A 20,178-nucleotide genomic window follows, 5' to 3' on the forward strand; every position below is an offset into this window, starting at 1 on the left:
CGCTAAGTTCGGGTGCAATCCTTTTTTCGGAGTTGGCCTTTATGACAGCTGTTATACGATTTATACTCAGTTTGGTTTGCCATTTCATAGTAAACATACTTACTCTGGAACAACGTTTGTAAATCGTGTAAATTTATTACCAAAATAATGGTTCAGTTTGCGCGATGCATTAGGCGCGTCGAACGTTCAATGAATGTTGCCAAAACGGGACGTCACCGATCCCAGTTTTCTCAAGAAAATGTTTTTCAGCGATGAAGATCACTTTTCGTTGAATGGGTAGGTTAATATACAAAATTGTACCCTTTGGATTGATGCTAATACAACGTTAATGCCATTACAATGTCAAAAAGTCACTGTTTGGTACGGACTATGGGCAGAGGAAATCATTGGTCCATATTTCTTGAAAAATGAAAATGTTACAGTCAATGGGGAACGCTATACACCCATGATTATCTAATGACTTTTTCGTGTCTAAATTAGAGAACGTTTATGTGTACTACCTTTGGTTCCAACAAAAGCATGCAGAGCCGGCCATACAACCACACATCCATTTATTGAAAAAAACTTTTGGTAAGCGTATTATTTTGCGTCGTGGGCATGTGGCGTCACCTCCAATGTATTTTGTTTAACACCGCTGAACTATTTTTGTGGGATTATGAGAAGTCGCTTGTCTACGCAGATAAACCCGAGATGATTGACGCCTTGTAGCAGCATGTTGCGAGAGTATGAAAAAGTAATCTTGCATTAAGATATCTCACAGATTGACCCTTAGTAATTTTTAGGTGGTTTTCAAGAAGAAATAAAACGCATACAATGTAATATAATGCAACTTAGCCGTCCTCCCCATTTTGGATAAGGAACACGTAAACCAAATTGTATCATGGTATCGTAATTTTTATACTCTCGTAACCTGTTGCTACAGAGTATAATAGTTTTGTTCACCTGACGGTTGTTTGTATCACCTAAAACTAATCGAGTTAGATATAGGGTTATATATATATAAATGATCAAGATGAAGAGACGAGTTGAAATCAGGGTGACTGTCTGTCCGTCCGTCCGTCTGTCCGTCTGTCCGTCCGTGCAACCTGTAACTTGAGTAAAAATTGAGATATCTTTATGAAACTTGGTACACATGTTTCTTGGTACAGTAAGACGGTTGGTGTTGCAGATGGGCGTAATCAGACAACAATGCTAAAAAAGTTTCTTAGAGTACTGGACTTTGTATAGAGCAAAAAAATCTTTCTAGAAAAATTTTCATGAAATATTAGTAATGTAGTATCAAAAGGGCTAAAGACCTTTTTTATGTGGTTATAGATAAACTGCGACCATCCAACATTTTTTAATATACGGTTTGGAGGAATTTTCTGGTCTTTGATTTTCCCAGCTCACATGTACTACTTATGGTACAACTTTTTCGTCAATTTGATAATTTAATGAAATTAAATGGACAGTTTTTCTTAAAAATAATGTATATCGCTGCATATGAATGAAATTGGTCTAGACTTTGTTTAACCCTTATAACCCTAATATACTGATTTCCGCTCCTTTGGTACAACAGCAACCTCATGTACCCCACATATTAAATCTAACCCCTTTGGTTCAGTTTATATCACATAAACCATGTTTGAGTTAAATAGCTTATTTTTATAAAAGTTAACATTTCGGAGAAAAAAATAGTATTGACACAAAATTTTCGCAACATTTTTATACTTTCGCAACATGTTGCAACAGAGTATAGTTTTGTTCACCAAAGAGTTGTTTGCATCACCTAAAGTAATAGATATAGATTTCTATATACATATATGTCTTCTAATATTTGGTGATAATCAGTGGTTAGGTATATTTTCTCAGCCATCATGTTTAACTTATTATAAAATATACCAGACAACAATGCTAAAAAAGTTTCTTTGAGTGCTGGACTTTGTATAGAGCAAAAAAATCTTTCTGGAAAAAATTTGAATATATATTAGTAATGTAGTATCAAAAGGGCTAACCCTTTTTATGTGGTTATAGATAAACTGCGACCATCGGTTTACATGCTACTGTCTATTTCAGTTTTGCGACACATTTTAATATGAAGGTCATGAGGTGAACTGTAAACTCAAGAAAATTACATTTTTACCTAGCGCCGTTGGCAGCTTATGAAAGGTTTAGATATTAAGACAGAAAGAAGAAAATCTACATACCTGCTCTACATATGTGTATACCATACTTAATTATATGTAAGTATTGGTAATTTAGCCTTCATGGGTAGACCCTTCAAAATAGGTACCATAGATCCCCCTGTTTTAGAAAGCGTTTAACAAAAGTAATTTACGGAGGGATTTTCCGATAACTTAATTTCAATACAATGAAATAAACTACTAATTTCTAAAATATAAATGTAACATAATATTATGTATTATTATTTTAGTGAATAGCTAAGTAATATATAGGTATACAAAAGTACGTAAGCTGTACCAACATGTTGCAAGAGTATAATAAATATCAGTACACTGTGTTTGTAGTTTCAGTTTCACTAGATGTCTTTACAAGCAAAGTGCTTTATTCAAACAAATTTTAGTGTATTAGTTATATAGTGTTTACAGTATTATTATATACAGTGACGAGCAAAACCGTATTATATACAATGGCAATTATAGATTAGATTCCGATGTACGTCTGTCCGAACAAATTATCAATACAAATCAACATAGAACCAGGCGGGAAAATCCGCAAATTCGCTCTGAAGAGCAAATAAGAAGTACTCGAGGTCATAGGTCTCGGCGTGAAGACCCCGAGGTTCGATCTGTTGAGCAAGTTGCAAATACTGTTCAACATAGAACAAAGCGGCAAGATCCCCAAACTCGCTCTGAAGAGCAAATAAGAAATACTCGAGGTCATAGGTCTCGGCGTGAAGACCCCGAGGATCGATCTGTTGAGCAAGTTGCAAATACTGTTCAACATAGAACAAGGCGGCAAGATCCACAAATTCGCTCTGAAGAGCAAATAATAGATACTCGAGGTCATAGGTCTCTGCGTGAAGACCCTGAGGTACGTTATGATGAACAAAGAAGGAACACTAGGGATCATAGAGAACTTCGCGCCAGAAATTCTGAGTATAGGAATTTAGAGCGCATTCGTGATCAAATGCAAATGGAACATGCAAGAAGAAATCCTGAAATAAGGAGAGAGGAGCGTGATAGAGAAACACAACGTCGACAGCTTAGTAGGAGGGGTATGAGGGAAGAAATTTTGAATCAGAGACGTCTTAGACAAGGTCAAGTTCGCCTTCGTAGAGATAACCCACTCAATGGACAAATTGAAAACCAAAGGCAGTCCGAACGAATCCGATTAACGAGAGAAAATAATGTTATAGAAACTGATAATAGTGGCAATTTAACAGATTTCAAAAACATTTGTTTCCAAAATATAAATAAGGGCCCTACTGAAATATGTATTTGCTTCGGCGGCTTATGGTTGGCACACCAAGTTCGCAAATCAAATTTCGAAACTATTGCGCAAGGTCACCCGAATGCTGCATCCGCCTTCTTTTTAATGCAAAAATTTCCTTCAAAAGATGGAAAATACAATTTTTGTGCTACTTGCAAAAATGCGATTGTTAAAAAGAACGTTCCAAAAATATGTTTAGCCAACGGTCTAGACTTTCCTGAAATACCGGATTGTTTGAAAGGTTTAACCCGAATTGAAGAACGGTTATAATGCCCAGATTACCTTTTATGACAATCCCTCCGTTAGGATATCAAGGTCAGAGTTTGCTCAAAGGTGCTGTTGTTAATATACCAATTTCTGTTAACAATATTGTGACATCTCTACCAAGGTCCTTTGATGAGGCTCATGTTATACAAATTCACTTAAGAAGGCGTTTCGAATACAATCATGATTACATATTCGATACCATACGCCCCGCAAAGATTATGGAAGCTTTGCAGTACTTAGTGAATACCCCTCTGTATCGTGAGCACAATATACATATTATATTAATGAGAACTGGATTTCATGCTCTGAAACGTATAGCAAGATAATACGTTCTGAAATTCGCCGTTTTGACAGAAGAGCGTGTACCATTCCAAAGTTGTTCTATGATTACAAAAAATTAGAACTGCTACAAATTAAGAATAGTACATCCATTTGCCTTAGAAAGTTTTCAGGTCGCAACCGAGTTACGGCCCAAAATCTATTAAACGAAAAGTTTGTTCAAAACTTGATTCAACACGATGATGGTTACAAGGTTTTGAAAGGCGTTAGATCCTCACCTGCGCACTGGGAAGCTGAGAAGAAAAAGGCAATCGCTATGATTCGCCAATTTGGGCTTCCAACCTTCTTTATCACTTTATCGGCTGCAGAAGCTCAGTGGGTTGAGCTTTTGATCATCCTCTCTAAAATTGTTGATTCTAAAGATATTTCGGAAGAGGAAGCCAACAGTTTAACAACCCAAGATAGATATCGCTTAATTCGGTCAGATGCGGTTACTTGTGCTAGATATTTTGACTACCGCTATCGACAAATTCTTAAGCTTTTTAAAGATAACGCCGGCATTTTTGGAGAGCATTTTGTTACAAATTTCTACTGGAGAAAGGAGTTTCAACAGAGAGGTTCCCCGCATGTACATGGCATGTATTGGCTTAATAATTCTCCCAGGATCAACCTTCAAGATCCTCAGACATTCCCTGATGTCATTAGTTTTATTGACAATTATATTTCTACAGATGGTTCGATCAGCCACTTAGAAAATTATTTGGGTTATCAAAACCATAACCACAGTCGGTCTTGTACTAGGGAAATAAGAGGACAACAGTTTAGTCGTTTTGGTATACCATATCCACCAATGCCTTCAACGCAAATACTGTTACCCCTTACAGAAACAAGTCAAAATCCAAAAAGACACAAGGAAACCTTTTTCAAAATTCAAAACGTTTTAAATTCATATATGACTACAGAAGACATTTCTAATTTAAACGATTTTGAACATTTCCTGTCTGATAGTAGAATAAATATGTCTTTTGATGACTATTTGTTAGCCCTTAGGTCAAGTTTAACAAAACCAAAAATTTTTCTAAAAAGAAAATTACAGGATCGTTTTATAAACGCTTATAATCCTCTGATTTTGGAACTCCATAGAGCAAGTATGGATATCCAATATATGTATACTGGATGCATATGCTTGCTGTTCATATATAATTATTTATATTAACAAGTCTAACAGGGGAATTTCTAGGCTCTTAAATGAAGCTATATCAGAGGTAAATGCTGGAAATTATACTATTAAGCAAAAACTAAAACATATAGGTCACAAATTTATATCAGGCACAGAAATATCTGCACAAGAAGCAGTATATTGCTGCATTGGGCTCTATCTTTCGTAAGCAAGTAATGCAGAAATATTTATAAATACCTCTCGACCTGAGGAACGTGTTCGAATGGTAAAACCTAGAGCGGAACTTCAGAACCTTCCTTCAAGTTCGACTGAAATATTCGTAGCCGGTATTTTAGACCGTTATGTTCAAAGATCCGATCAGTTAGAAACTCTTTGTTTAGCTGATTTTGCATCTAGGTATAAATATTTTAAATCTAGTAGAAGAGCACAAGATAGTGATCATGAAGAAGAGAGGGAAGACGATAATTTACCAGAAAGCGGGGTTGTCATGCCTCTTAAAGACGGTAGCGGTTTTGTGAAGAAACGTACCAAACCTTGTATTATTCGGTATAGAAGGTTTAACCCAGATTTGGCCAGAGTTGAGTATTTCCGCGAAATGTTAATGCTTTACTATCCTTGGCGGAATGAACAGCAAGATCTCATTGAAAACGATAATGAGCAGACTTGCATAACACATCGTATTATAATTGAGGAAAATCAAAGAAAATATGATGTTTTTGAGCAAAGAGAACTTGAAAATGTTCTACAAAGTCTTTATAATGAAATAGACTTGAACGAAGGTGCTCAAAATGAACTACCTATCGTGAAAAATGAGTTCAGAGTGTTGGCACTTCAAGAAATAAACCCAAATATAAATTTGCTGGACTTGCATGGCGAAGATTCAACAAATAATGGCACTGAATTTGATTGCAATATTAGACTAAACTTCCCCCTTTAATTCCAGTTGAGGAATTATTTTCTTTAGTTCAAAGTCTAAATACTAAGCAAAGAACCTATTTGACACATTTGATGCTATCTCAGATATTTTATGTTTTGTAGAAACTGAGAGTTATCCTTGCGAAAGTTTTGATATACCAGGATTTACTCCAATTAACGAGCTGAGGATAGATAGCACGGAAACAACCAACATAAATAAACGGGGCATTATAATATATGCAAAGCATATATGCTTGCTCTATAGAATCAAAGGCTGTAAAGAAAATTTATGCAGGCCGCAAAGTTTTAGAAGCGGTTTTGTTTAAATGTTTCAATATTAATATTCTGGTTCTATATAGAAATTCAGCTTTCTCTGTCAGACAATTAATTGTAGAACTTCAGGAAGTCCTTACTTCTGAGTTAGGCAATGAAAATGAGCTAATTGTTGGAGATTTTAACATTTGTTTAATGCCTACAGGGACGGCAATAAGAAATCTACTCCAAGAAAAAAACTTTAGTTCCCTGCTTGGTGCAGAATATTCAACTACACCTGCCGGTACACAAATCGATTGGGTATTTTTAAACATGGATCCTTCCCGTGTAAATGCAACCTTTGAGACAGTACACAGCTATCATGACAGTATTTGTGTCTCTATTTCGAACTAAAGTTTTCAGACTTAGTGCAATAGTTCTTCATTTTTTTTTTCCAAATATAACCGAATTGGAATGGTATAGGAATTTTGACAGTAGTTTTTAAGACAATTTAAAGAAAAATATGTAAATGATCTAATTAAGAAAATTAAAATTATATATATAATTTGTTATTATATATGACATTATTGTATAAATATATGATAGAAATTAAATAGTATAAGGAAAAAAGGATATAATTTGGATATATGTATAAGAATCTCTACAAATATTTATCTTTAATATTGCAAATATTATATACATATTAATAAAAATAATATTACATCATTTTTAAAGTTGTTAATATTTAATATTTTTAAGCTAAACATGTATAATAATATCGATATAATAAATAAAAAATGTTACTCATTGTTCAAAAACGATTTCATTTCCTACTTCTCAATACAGTTGTAATGCATTCTATATAAAATCAATTATAAGCGTATACAAAAAGCACAAGAACGATTTCTCATAATTTGAGTAAATGTAGTTTACAAATTGCTCTAATTATTTTCACTGTGAGTGAAAAGTAAATAACTAAGGCAACAGTTCCTACTTCTAATTATTATATAAAGACGAATATACCATTTAACTTTGCGAGAGTATAAAATGTTCGGTTACATTCGAACTTAGCTCTTCCTTACTTGTTTATATACGTTTTTTTTATATAGACAAAGATTTTTTAGGTCATTAAATTTTTTTGTTGAAATGCATAAAGGGATTTTATATAATACTTCAGCACTTTAAACAAAAGTTATATATTATTTTATGGTTTGAACGTTAGAATTATAAAAATTTCATCTTGAGTGAGAAGAGATTTGCTCTCTTCTTTATCTCTGATACGCAATTGAAATTTTTCCGTCGACTTAAATTTTTCGATTTCATTATACTCTCGCAACCTGTTGCTACAGAGTATAATAGTTTTGTTCACCTAACGGTTGTTTGTATCACCTAAAACTAATCGAGTTAGTTATAGGGTTATATATATATAAATGATCAGGATGAAGAGACGAGTTGAAATCCGGGAGAGTAAAAATTGAGATATCTTTATGAAACTTGGTACACATGTTTCTTGGTACCGTGAGACGGTTGGTATTGCAGATGGGCGTAATCGGACAACTGCCACGCCAACAAAACGCCATCATTCAAAAAAAAATAAATTGCCATAACTAAGCTCCACAACAAGATACAAGACTCTTATTTGGTATACAGGATCACAATAAGGAGAGGCATATGCAGTTAGGTGTGGTCTCGCCCCTAATAGGTTTAATGTGCATATTCACTGGAAACAATTTTTTTTAGAACCTTTACCTACAGTGTAAAAATGGGTGAAATCGGTTGGCAACTCCGTCCACTCCCCATATAACGGTACTGTTAAAAACTACTAAAAGCGCGATAAATCAAGCACTAAACACGCCAGAGACATTAAATTTTATCTCTGGGATGGTATGAGATAAATTTATAGGAATCACGTTCAAAATTAGACAGTGAGCGTGACACCGCCCACTTTTAGGTGAAAACCAATATCTTGGGATCTTTTTAATCGATTTCAACCAAATTCGGTACATGACATTATTTTCATATCTCTATGTTTTAGTGTGAAAATGAGCGAAATCGGATTACAACCACGGCTACTTCCCATATAACACCATTTTAAATTCCATCTGAGTCTTTGACTTTCCACTATGCAAATCAAGCAAAAATGACTGTATCGAGATAAAACTTTGTGTGAATAATGCTATTAAAGTGTGCCATCTTGTGGCCAAAAATTGTCTAAATCGAACCAAAGCTGTTCAAGCCCCTAAGTACTAAATATGTGGACCCCAGTGCCTATAGTTGACCTTCTACCGAATATCAGTCAATCCACAAAGAAATTTCAAACGAGTATACGATTTGACTTTGCGAGAATATGAAATGTTCGCTTACATCCGAACTTAGCCCTTCCTTACTTGTTTTCATCTAAATTTTGTCTTTTCTCGCTCGTTGTGCACTTATCTCTTTTAGGTAACTGATAACCGATATTATATTCTTTTTCCAAAAGTCGCCAAAATTTACATCTGTTATATTGTAGTTAACATAACATTTATAAAGGTTTTGAATATATGAATAATATATTAAATAAACCATGATGCTTAACAATAATGGGATGGAACTGCTAGCAGCGATTCTATATATGATGGAAGCAGTTCAGTTTCCATAGCATCGGTTTTATTATGAGATATTTTTTTTAACTAACCGAACTTTGCTGTTTAAGTGCATATCTAGTCATTATTTGTGAAATATTCAAAGTTCCCGTAATAAATTTGGGATACATTGCAAAAGTGATTCCTTTGTTTACTAAGATGTATTCCAAAGATTTATTATGCCTTTTTATATATTTTTTGAAAGCCCTTCTACGACCTTTTGGTTTCGGTTTAATGTAAAACATTTTTATTTGTTAATACATATATCTTTATATATTAAATCTCCTTGTTCAAAGCCTAACAATAAGTAATAAAATCTTAAATCTATACGTTGCTCTTTAGAAGGCTACTTGATGTTTCCTTATTGAACGGGTTCGACTACAGGCCTGTAGCAAGACATTAGCTAATGGATTTGGATGATTACGGAGATTAACTTCATTTTCTTTCTGCTGTCATGTACTTCCTTTTTACCATGGGAATATCAAGATCTTTGTGAATAGTTTCATTACGAATGTACCATTGTGAATCCGATATAACTCTAAAGATTTTGGACAAAAGCTCTGTATTATATCAATGTCAGTTGGGTCGTACCCCACAGTTTAATACCACACATCCAAATCGGCTTTATTAGCGCCGTGTATAACAAAGCTTTGTAGTCAAGACTAAGTTTAGAATTTTTATTTAAAAGCCAGTTTAAATATGATGTTCTTATTTTCATGCTAGTCATTTAGCTGGATATTTGTTTTCTTCGTGTGAGCCTTCTGTCCAATCGAATACCAAGATATGTTACATCATTTGCTTTTGGTACTAAGATCTTTCGTCTTAATGAAAGTGTAACATACTTACACTTTTGTTTATTTACATTTATTCGGCAGTTTACTAGCCATTCTTCGACTAAAGCTAAATGCTCCTCTAATGCCCTCGACACTTTGATGGGACATTTATAACGGCATACTTGGGCTGTGTCATACGAAAAAGTCTATGTCAATACATTAGTTGGAATGTCTGCTGGATATAAGATATACTTGTATAGAGTTGGGCCTAGCACACTCCCTTGAGGTACACCTTTTCGGTCGTTCATCTGATATGAAATTAGCTACATGAACAATAAATTTCCTATTTTTTAAATCAGACTCCAATATTTTATGCTATCCGAAACGCAATAATGTTTAAATTTTATATAATAGGCTTTTATCCTACATCTTATCGAATGCCTGAGGTACAATAAGAATATTGCTGAACAATGCTCTCTACTACTATTTAAACTTTACAAGTATACTCGAATGCCTTTCTAATTTCAGTAGTAATTCTATTATTTTCATAGAGGAAAGGAAACATCTTTTATAGTAACACTTTTTCAAATATTTTGAAAAGATAAGATAGGAGGCTATGTCAACAAAAATAAAATGCCAATGCTGTATGTTTCGTTGCGTGAAATGCAATATAGCAAAGTAATATTCAAAACATAATAAACATTTTAACACAACATGGAAAAGAGTAATTAAACACATACATATGTGTGTATAGGTATGCATGGTTAATATTTTAATGATAATTGTGAGCATATGTAAATATCATTTATCTGAAATCTTATTTTTCCAAAAAATACATTTGTAAAAAAAAAGTAGATTTCTTCTGGAGCTCAAAGATGCGCCATATCAGCTGGACCATACCTACTCAACGCCATTTCGAAAATTAATATTTCACAATAGCAAATGCTCACATAAGAATATTGCCAACCTCAATGGCAATGTATTTGACAGATGGTTAGCAATGTACATTCACAATTTATAAATTCAAGCAAAAATTTCTTAGACATCTTGACACATGCGCACGCGAATGGTGAATTCCCTGCTCGGAATTTTTCAGCTGTGTTAGCCGTCCAATCAAGCATCATACAAAATTCGATTTGCACTATACACGAATACAGCCAAATAGAAACCATTTTATCTTTCGCGAACAAATCTTTAAACCAGAGAACGTAACTGTTCGCCGGTTAGGCATGTTAAGAGAACTGTGTGTGTACAGATTCACCGCTGTTATAAAAGCGAGAATTGTTATTTGTTTTCCTGCTTGCGAGGTGAAATCCCCGACTGAAATTTTACAAATGTTCGCAGTCGAACCTGCGTCTTCTCGTCTATTTACGTTCTCTGGTTAAACCAGACAAACAATTGTCTCAAATAGCATGAGCATCATCAGAAATCAAAATGGCAGCCAAATTGACAAATTCGTAGTAAATCACACAACAACAACATTTTCATTTATGTACACTGGCGCACATAGAATAAGCTAAGTTGTTTCCAGTGTTGCCGGAAAATGTTTCGAGAGACCACTAGTGTCGACTCTGAAACCACTAAAAGACCACTAGCGCTTTCTCCAAGCTAAGCTAACTAATTCAAATATAGAAAATAAGAAGGAAAGGAAAGCATTAATGTTAATACTATTTTAAATAAATAATTATTTTTAATTAAAAACATTTTTAAAAATATATTTGATAAAAAAATGTCGATAGTAAAATATTATTTCAAGCTTTTAAACTAATAACAGAGATTAAAATTTTTTCAATTATCACTTTTTTAATTAGGGGCTAAAAATATAATATTATCTTCATCTGAAGAATCTTCGACAGTATCTTCTAGCTGATTTTCTTGAGATCGGTAAGCATCTTTAGTTCCAATCTGCCGAACGATATGATCTGGTATATCATAATTATGTCAGCATTTTTACGCTAACAATAAGCCAGCTCTCACCATTAAAAGTGATCTCAACATGGGTAGATTACTCTTATTACGCTTTTTACGTTTTATTATGTTCATACTACTAAAAAGTCTCTCAACGTCAGCATTAGAGTGAGGCAATATCAAAAGTGACATAGCAAAAGAAGTCAACTTTTTAAATCTTGTATGTCCTTGTGCGTCCTTAAAAACCAAAACTTCCTAGTATCCTTAGATTCTTTCCATGTTATAGTGTGAGGTTGGTACCTCTGGTCATCAATTTGAGCTATTAATTCCTCACTCTTATTATGATAAAAATATTCTATTAAATCAGTAATCTGTTATAAATATATACAAGTACTTGTAGTATACAACTAAGTATAGACTATATATACAGTATAGAAGTGTCAAGTCTATGAATTATTTTAAGAAATATATCAGAACATGTTTAAATTATTACTTTTAACTCATAATAAAGTAAGAATGACTTAGCATAAAATAATTTAACAAAAAATTAATAAAAGTTCAATAAAAGGGAAATATTTAAAATGGTATATGACTATTCTCTGGTTGGCATACATATCAGCATCATTTCTCTTCAATATTCGCCAGTTGGGCATGTTAAGAGAGCTGTATTTGTACAGATTCCTCGCTGTTATTATTAAAGCATCAGCACTTTCCCCAGATAACGTTTTTTGAATAAAGCATGCCATCTCTTGAACTTGTCTAACCAACCTGTACTTGCCTCGAATTCATGGTGTCCTAGTGTTTCAGAGAAATCTTTGGTCTTTTGCTTTAATAATGATGAGCAGCGGCTATCCATTTTTGCACTACTTCATCAATATCCTCAAACAGGCAAGTTCGAAGTCGTTTTGCATTTGGTACAGTAAGCTCATCCTCTGCATTTTTTAAAGCACATCTTTATTTTGTAAATATTTGATAAAGGGTTAGGAAGAATTTCAAGCGGATAAACAATATCCTGTTTGTTTTTTGTCTTCTCTTATTTAACTTTGTTAATAATAAATAATTTTTTTCAATGCGATGTACAAAATTATTTTCATTTCACATAATTTTGCCATATACATTTTTTCTATAGGTCTCGTAGTTTCGGAATTTCGTTTCCAATGGTTTTCATCATACTATTATTTTTTTGCTTTCAAAAATTATCTACCCTGATCTATAATTTACATACATATAATATATGTATACTCCCCCAAAATGTTGCTATAGAGTGTAATAGTTTTGTTGACTGTTGTTTGTATCACCTGAAATCGGTTGAGCGGGTCCCGAGATACCATTTGCAATTTCACCTAAAAGACCTCTTGTGCCATTTTGGATGTAAAATTTAATGTCGCTGACGCTTTTGTTATTGATTTATCAAACTTTTAGTACTTTTTAACAAAACCATTATATAGGGAGCGGGCGTGGTTATCATCCGATTTCACCTATTATAACGCGATCGTAAGAAGGGTTGGAAAAATGTGTCCTGTGCAAAGTGATATAACTTAAATAGTTTGGAAGATCTATACATTAATCGTAGAAGGGGGCGGGATCACGCCCACGTTTAAAAGATTTTCGAACCACAGCTGCCCCTCCTTATTACGATTCGCTGTAACAAATTACAGTTTTCTATCATAATTTGCGGCATAGTTTTGGCAATTTATAGGTTATCGATTAATTGATTCTTGTGGGCAAAGCAGTGGTCCGATTACGCCCATCTACGAACTCGTCCTCACTTTTCTGCCAAGAAACACGTTTACCAAGTTTCATTAGGATATCTCAATTTGTTTCCTTTATCGACTTCCAGTAAATTTCATGACATTTCATCTATTGGAAGTGAAGTTATTGCGTTTTAATCGTCAGTTTGTTTTTGTCATCGATGCGGAAATGAACTTCGAACAAAGAGCCAACATTAAATTTTGTTTGAAAATTGGTAAAACTTTTACCGAAAGGTTTCAATTGATAAAACAAGTTTATGGCAATGATTGCCTATCCCATAGCAGAGTGCACTAGTGGTTTCAACGTTTTCAAAGTGGTCGTGAGGACATAAATGGCGATGAAAATGAACCCAAAAAATCGCGCCTGAAAAAGTCAAAAGTGAAGACAATGCTGATTTGTTTTTATGATTCCAAGGGTGCAAGTATTGTCCACAAAGAATTTGCAATGCGGTATTCTACCCTGGAGTTTTGAAGCGTTTGGTGCGCCGTATTCGGCCCGAATATTACGAAGATGGAAGTTGGCGTTTGTTAACGATAATGCGCCGTCTCATCGATCGACGCTTGTGGCCGATTATTTGACCAAAAATCACATTGTAACAATCAACCACACCCCGTATTTACCTAATATGGCACCTTGCGACTTCTACCTTTTCAGAAAAATGCATTTGCCGATACAAGGAAAGCGTTATGCAGACGTGGAGGCAATTCAAAAAACTACGATCAAAAACACTTGTTCTACATGCTTTTGGACTGTGCAAAATGTTAAATTAATAATGTGCAAAATGTTAATAAAATACTAATATTAAAGCAGAAGAAGACTACTTTGAATAAAATTAATTGATTTTGCCGATTAAACCATTTGTTCTGCCTTTTTTTTAAAAGTCCTGTTTACTTTGGAAATCACCTTGTATATATAATTCAATATCTATCTCGATTAGTTCTAGGTAATACAAACAACCGTTAGGTGATCAAAACTTTTATACTCTTTAGCAACATGTTGCAAGAGTATAAAAACCGTGTTAAAAAGAGAAATTACAAAAGTGGTAATGTACGAGTATTTGATACATTCCTTTAGCTCCAGTTCAAGTTATAGTGATGGAAATAAGTAAGGTCCTGATCTTTTGAAAAAGTTAACACGGTATGAAATAAATAGTAACTTAACCGTGTGCCACAAATTTTTTCATAACATAGAAATAGACTTTTATTTATAACGAATTGTGAGTGTGATATTCGGCAGCGATCGAAATAATATACATGTTTATACGCTTCTTTTTGAATCCAAGGTTATGCAAATGGTTCCAAGCGGTTTACTGGCTTATCTTAACCGCTTTGGCTGCTTTTTCGCCTTGATCGAAGAAAAATTGTAAAATATTGCGAATTTTCTCTGTGCTGGTGTCCATCTTTGACGAGCGCTCACAACGTACTGAGTCAATCAATCGAAAAACTGTCAAAGACAAACTTTTAGCGCGAATAAACACGTTTCAGTATGACATGATGCGACACGTAACACTCAGTGCCGGTTTTAGTACTACCAGCGCCCTGGGCGAAATTTCTACGGCGCCCCCTAACTGCAATTTAAACCCATACGAAAAAAGGCAAAGGATAATAATGAAATAACCATTTATGAAAAGAAATAAACATTTATTAAAAAAACTAATAAAATTTTACTTTTCTAGCCTTTCTATCGGCGAACCTTTTATTGAGTTATCAAAGTCGATGTTTTCAGCAATTTCATTTTCGATTGACAAAGTTGCCAAGTTTGTCAATCTAGATTGAGATATTGTCGATCGCAGATAGGTTTTTATCAGCTTAAGCTTAGAAAAGCTCCTCTCTCTACTAGCAACCGTTACGGGAATAGTTAATAATATTCGTAATGCTATCCAAACATTTGGATATAGTTCTTGTAAGTTGCGGTCTTTGATAAAATTTAAAACAAAAACAGGAGTAACCACTTTCTGATCAGGGAAAAACGATTTCAGACTTATGAGTTCATCGCAAAACATACATCCATCTATATCTGATTTGGAATTTACATTTAATTTCAATTGAAGATCACTACAGAGTTTGATAAGGTCGTGTTTTTCTGGAATCTGTTTTAAATTGTACAAAAAAGACCAAGATTCCGAGTACTCATATAACTGTTCAAATCTTTCGTTGAGTGCACTTAACGTCGTGTCCAAAAGACAGTTGAAAAATTCAACCTTAAATTTTTTTTCTGGAGAAGTTATAGGCTCATCTTGGGCAGTTGGTGAAGCTTGGCGCTTAACACGTCGAATTCTTGTTGTCGCTCTAAACACAGGTTCTATTTCTAACTCTTCAGCCAATTCCTTCGCAGTTAAAATGGCGCTTTTAAAGCCTGTATTTCTATATTCTTCCAAAAAATTGCAGCATTTTTTCAACATGTCTGTGCATTTACCGAGATCCATGTCTGTTGATTGTAGAGATTTACTACCGACATTAATTTGAAAAAGTATGTCATACCAGACAACCAATGAAACTATGAAGCCGAAATCTTTTAGCTGTTTCACTAGAGTAGTAGCCTCATGAGAGACTTGAACATCAGTTTGCTGAGTTTCAATAGCCAAAGTGATTAAAGCGTCATGGACGGCGCTAATTTGATAACGGACTGCTTTAACACTGCCTATTCTTGCTTCCCAACGCGTGTCACTGAGTTTTTTTATAGTGTACAATCCCAAGTCGGTCAGAATTTTCCATCGATGAACAGAAGCTGAAAACAACGTAAACAACCTCTGAAGTACTCCAAACAAAGTGACAGATTTTACAGATGACTTAGCGGCATCGCATAGTACGAGATTGTAGCTATGACAGCCACACGGTACATATACAGCTAAAGGATTTATGTCCAGAATTCTCCTTTGAACTCGAATATTTTTTCCTTTCATGTTTGCTCCGTTGTCATAGCCCTGACCTCTACAATCGTGCAATTCCAGTCCGTATTTATTTAAAATATCAATAATAACTTCAGTCAGCCTTTCACCAGTCGACTCATTAACAGGTAAAAATTCTATGAAATGCTCTTTTACTGATATTTTATCGACATCTGATGATAAATCAACAAATCGTATTGTCAGTGAAAGCTGTTCTATATGACTAATGTCCGGAGCACAGTCAGCTATAATATAATAATATTTCGATTTCTTTGCACGTGATATGATTTCTGAATTCACTTTTTCACCCATCAGCTCTATTAATTCATTTTGAATGTCTTTTCCGCAGTAGTGGTCAGAAACATCACCCTTTACAGCTAATCGCAAGTGGTCCTCCATAACTGGATCAAATTTGGCTAGTAGTTGTACTAAACCCAAGAACTTTCCATTATTTGGCGTATATAGTTTGTCGGAAGTACCTCTAAACGCTATATTGTTTTCAGCTAAATACAGTGTAATATGCATTAATCTAGACAAAATATTATTCCACCTTGTAGTTTCCTTTCTAATCAAATGTTGCTCTTGACAATCTATTGTTTTTCCCGTTTTTAATCTTAGTTCAGCCTCAATCCATGAGAGGTAAATCTTCTTATGAAAAGTGCTACTTTCATGAACTTTTAAAATTTCTGATAAGTGTTTCTAGTCGTTATATCCTTCAGATGCTAAATTCGACGTTGAGCTGCTATCAAATAGCCGGCAACAAAAACAGTAAACTCGATTTTTAGAAACTGAGTATATTAACCAACGACGCTGAATTATTTTATTGTTTGCAAGTTTTTTGGTAAAATGAGAATTTGAGAAATGTCGCCCTGTATCATTCTTTGGATAATTATCAATGTGAGTTTGCACTGGGTCATTAGTTAATTTATGATCAATAATTTTGCTATTTCGAGTGAGTGGCCAAGTGGCTGGAACCGATATATTTGGAACAAGAGAACTAACGTCATCTAGAATTTGTATTTGTTGTACATCACCAATAGTGTCATCCTGAGCAGCATCTGTAATTGTAACACAACTTGTCTCCTCACTTCGGGAAACTTCGTCCACAATCTCTTCAACAGTTAACTGATCTGACTTGTCAGACAGAGACTCCACTACCGATGCATTCGCTTGTATTTCAGATGTAGATGCCACATTAAGGTCTTGATTTTTTGTTGTGATATATTTGCCTATATTCATAAACTTTTTTGTTTTTTCAAATTCCTTCTCTTTTTCTGCTTTTCGTTTTCTATATTTTGACCCAGATGGTTTTCTTTTAAAAGGATCAACGTGTTTAGACATTTTGTACTAATCAAATCTGCAACAAATTAAATCTGCGTAAGTCCGATCATTTCTATAAATTAATTAAATATAACGCTATTGAGTGAGGACGACCAAAAACGCTTTATATTCAGCAAAGCGTTAGCATACACGTGAACTACGACCGAAAAATCTAGATAAGGTAATATTGTCATGGCAGAGGAATAATTGTGAAATGTTATATTTAAAAGCTTGTGTTACGTGATAGTGCTTAGATTTGTATGAAAAAAATCACGATCATCCACTCGTTCCCGAAAAAATGACTTCTATGTACAGTCAGATGCAAAAGTCGGTGGACACTTTTCACCTTTAACACAAAGGCTTACGAATGAACAGTGTTCATCCACTTTTACACTTGACCGTACCTCCTCGACATTCATTTATTATCTCCGTGTTAAAATTTCATCAACATTATATAGTCAGTTCCAGAGATATTTTATAATATATAATTTACTTTAAATAGATTACCCCACTCCAAAGATAGTTAAAATTAAATTGTACTTACCTAATTAGTGAAACAATCCGTCATAAAGCAAATACCTACTTAAACACTATTTGTATTTCAACTTTTTGGATAAAACCTATGTCACTCTGTAGTCGGCGACAAAAAGTAAAAAACATGCACTTCGTAACTTAGCGTGGACCGCCTGATTACTGCGTCTGTTTGTTTTAAAATATGTAATTGCGATAACTGTTTTTAAGTGCGTGCACCGATTGAATGAATAAGAATGAGCTGTGTTCCGCTCCATCAAAGATAATGCCAACTCTTTTGAACTAAAATGTTAAAAAGAGATAGATAATGTGTTTCTCTGTGGTCGGGGATTCCCCGTAAAATGAACTGTATGCGTTCCATTCTAGTGTTGCCAACACATCGTTTTTTTTTCGCTTACCGAGATGGGAATATAAAGGGGCGCCCTACCCTAACGCCGGTACTGGTAACACTAGTACTATGCACAATGACGCCATCTCTTAGATAAAAACCGATCGAACCTTTTACTTGATCTAATATTATATTTATCGTTCGTTTTGGCGGGCTACCTATAAAGAAAAGTCGATCAGTGCTATTTAATTATGCCCATGGTTCAGCTAACGCAGTCATTGTTGATATGATATCATGCACATTTCATGTTCTGTCTCTCTCTTTGGATATATATGGAGTATTTAAGCATTAATTATAGCTAATAAAATCGTATAAAAAATGTAATATACATTACGGATATAAGGCAATTCGCCTTTTGGACTAGATGGTGTCACTGGTACGCTGTTGGATTTTGTTTTGTTTTCTAAACCATTTCCGTCCAATGGAGAGTAAGATGTATATATAAAGTCGTTTAAAATTTCTCGCTCGGTTCGTCCAGTATATTTAAATTTTGCACCACGTGAGAAAATGCCACCACCATAGTTAACACATGCATTCTGACAGTTAGGAAGCCTGAAAATAAATATAAAGTTTCTGAGTTTAAATAATTTGTAAATTATATAATATTTATATTAATTTAAGTTAAGAGTAAGTACGTCACAATGTTGCCTGCTTTTAATATTATATAACACTATTTTAAATCTCATTAACTTGTTTGCTATCACCAAAGCAAATATTAAAATAAGTAGGGAACGGCTGAATATGGGTATAATCGAATATTTTATACTCTTCCAAATATCAAGGGTCAAGAGCGGAAAAATATATTCAAGTGTTTGTAAAACTTTATGAAGAGTCAGGATAATACATTAAGCAATAAAATTCCGAATGGATTCCAATATTATCTTATTAACTTTCAAAAAAGGGCAGGGAATCCCTCAGATATGCTACTATACTTCGTTTTATATCTTCTATAGCTATAGTAAAATCGACCTTACACAAATAACTAAACTCTTCATATTAGTGCTGTGCGAAGTTATAGTATAAACAAGTAAGGAAGTTATATTGTATGTTCGGGTGTAACCGAACGTTATATACTCTCGCAACTTGCAAGGATCAAAGCCCGGGAAGTTACTTCAAGTGTTGGCAAAATTTTATATTAAAGGAAGTATTGATGCGATTCAACCAATTTTTGACACAAAGACAAATTATTATCGAGAGTTTCTTTTATTTATTTTATTATATTATATGAATTTCAATTATATATCTTACACATTGACCGATATTTTCGGTAAAAGTTTACTATAGGCTCTGGGGTCTATATTTCAGTACCTAGGGGCGTGAACAATTTTGTTTTGATTTAGAAAATTTTTGGTCAAAATGAGCGGTGCCACGTAGATCTAGTAAAAATAAATGCATTAATAAGTTACGATATATGAAGTTTGAAAGATACGATATCGCCAATCACGATCAGTTTTGGTTTCGTCGATTCCTTTCTGTTATTTTTAAGTAAATGATTATACATACCAATATGACCAAATTAAACCCTATTGATATAATCCGGATACAACAGTTCAATATAATTATGCAATTCACAAGCATTGTCTTATCACTTATGTGGTATGTCAATTGTCTTAAAAAATACGACACTTGTGAGCACCCCTTTAGTTAAAAATTAAGAATACAAAAATGCCACG

General features: G+C 34.0%; 2 protein-coding genes across 9 annotated transcripts in view; one reads left to right on the forward strand and one right to left on the reverse strand.

Annotated features, from left to right (window-relative positions):
• The window catches only part of LOC106623638 (uncharacterized), a 341,640-nt gene that overhangs the window by 174,466 nt on the left and 146,996 nt on the right, over positions 1–20,178 (forward strand). The gene's annotated exons all lie outside the window — the stretch shown is intronic.
• Frmd5 (FERM domain containing) overlaps positions 1–20,178 on the reverse strand; it is a 533,566-nt gene that overhangs the window by 51,388 nt on the left and 462,000 nt on the right. For 2 of the 5 annotated variants that reach the window (XM_070106600.1, XM_070106599.1), the window contains exon 7: positions 18,840–19,057. In XM_070106600.1, the coding sequence (XP_069962701.1) occupies positions 18,840–19,057 (218 nt within the window). Of the gene's footprint in view, positions 1–18,839; positions 19,058–20,178 lie in introns of those variants that run through there. The other 3 variants (XM_070106601.1, XM_070106602.1, XR_011395239.1) reach the window with 3 other exon arrangements.

This window comes from Bactrocera oleae, chromosome 3 (genome assembly GCF_042242935.1).
Source record: "Bactrocera oleae isolate idBacOlea1 chromosome 3, idBacOlea1, whole genome shotgun sequence".
Taxonomy (NCBI): Eukaryota; Metazoa; Arthropoda; class Insecta; order Diptera; family Tephritidae; genus Bactrocera; species Bactrocera oleae.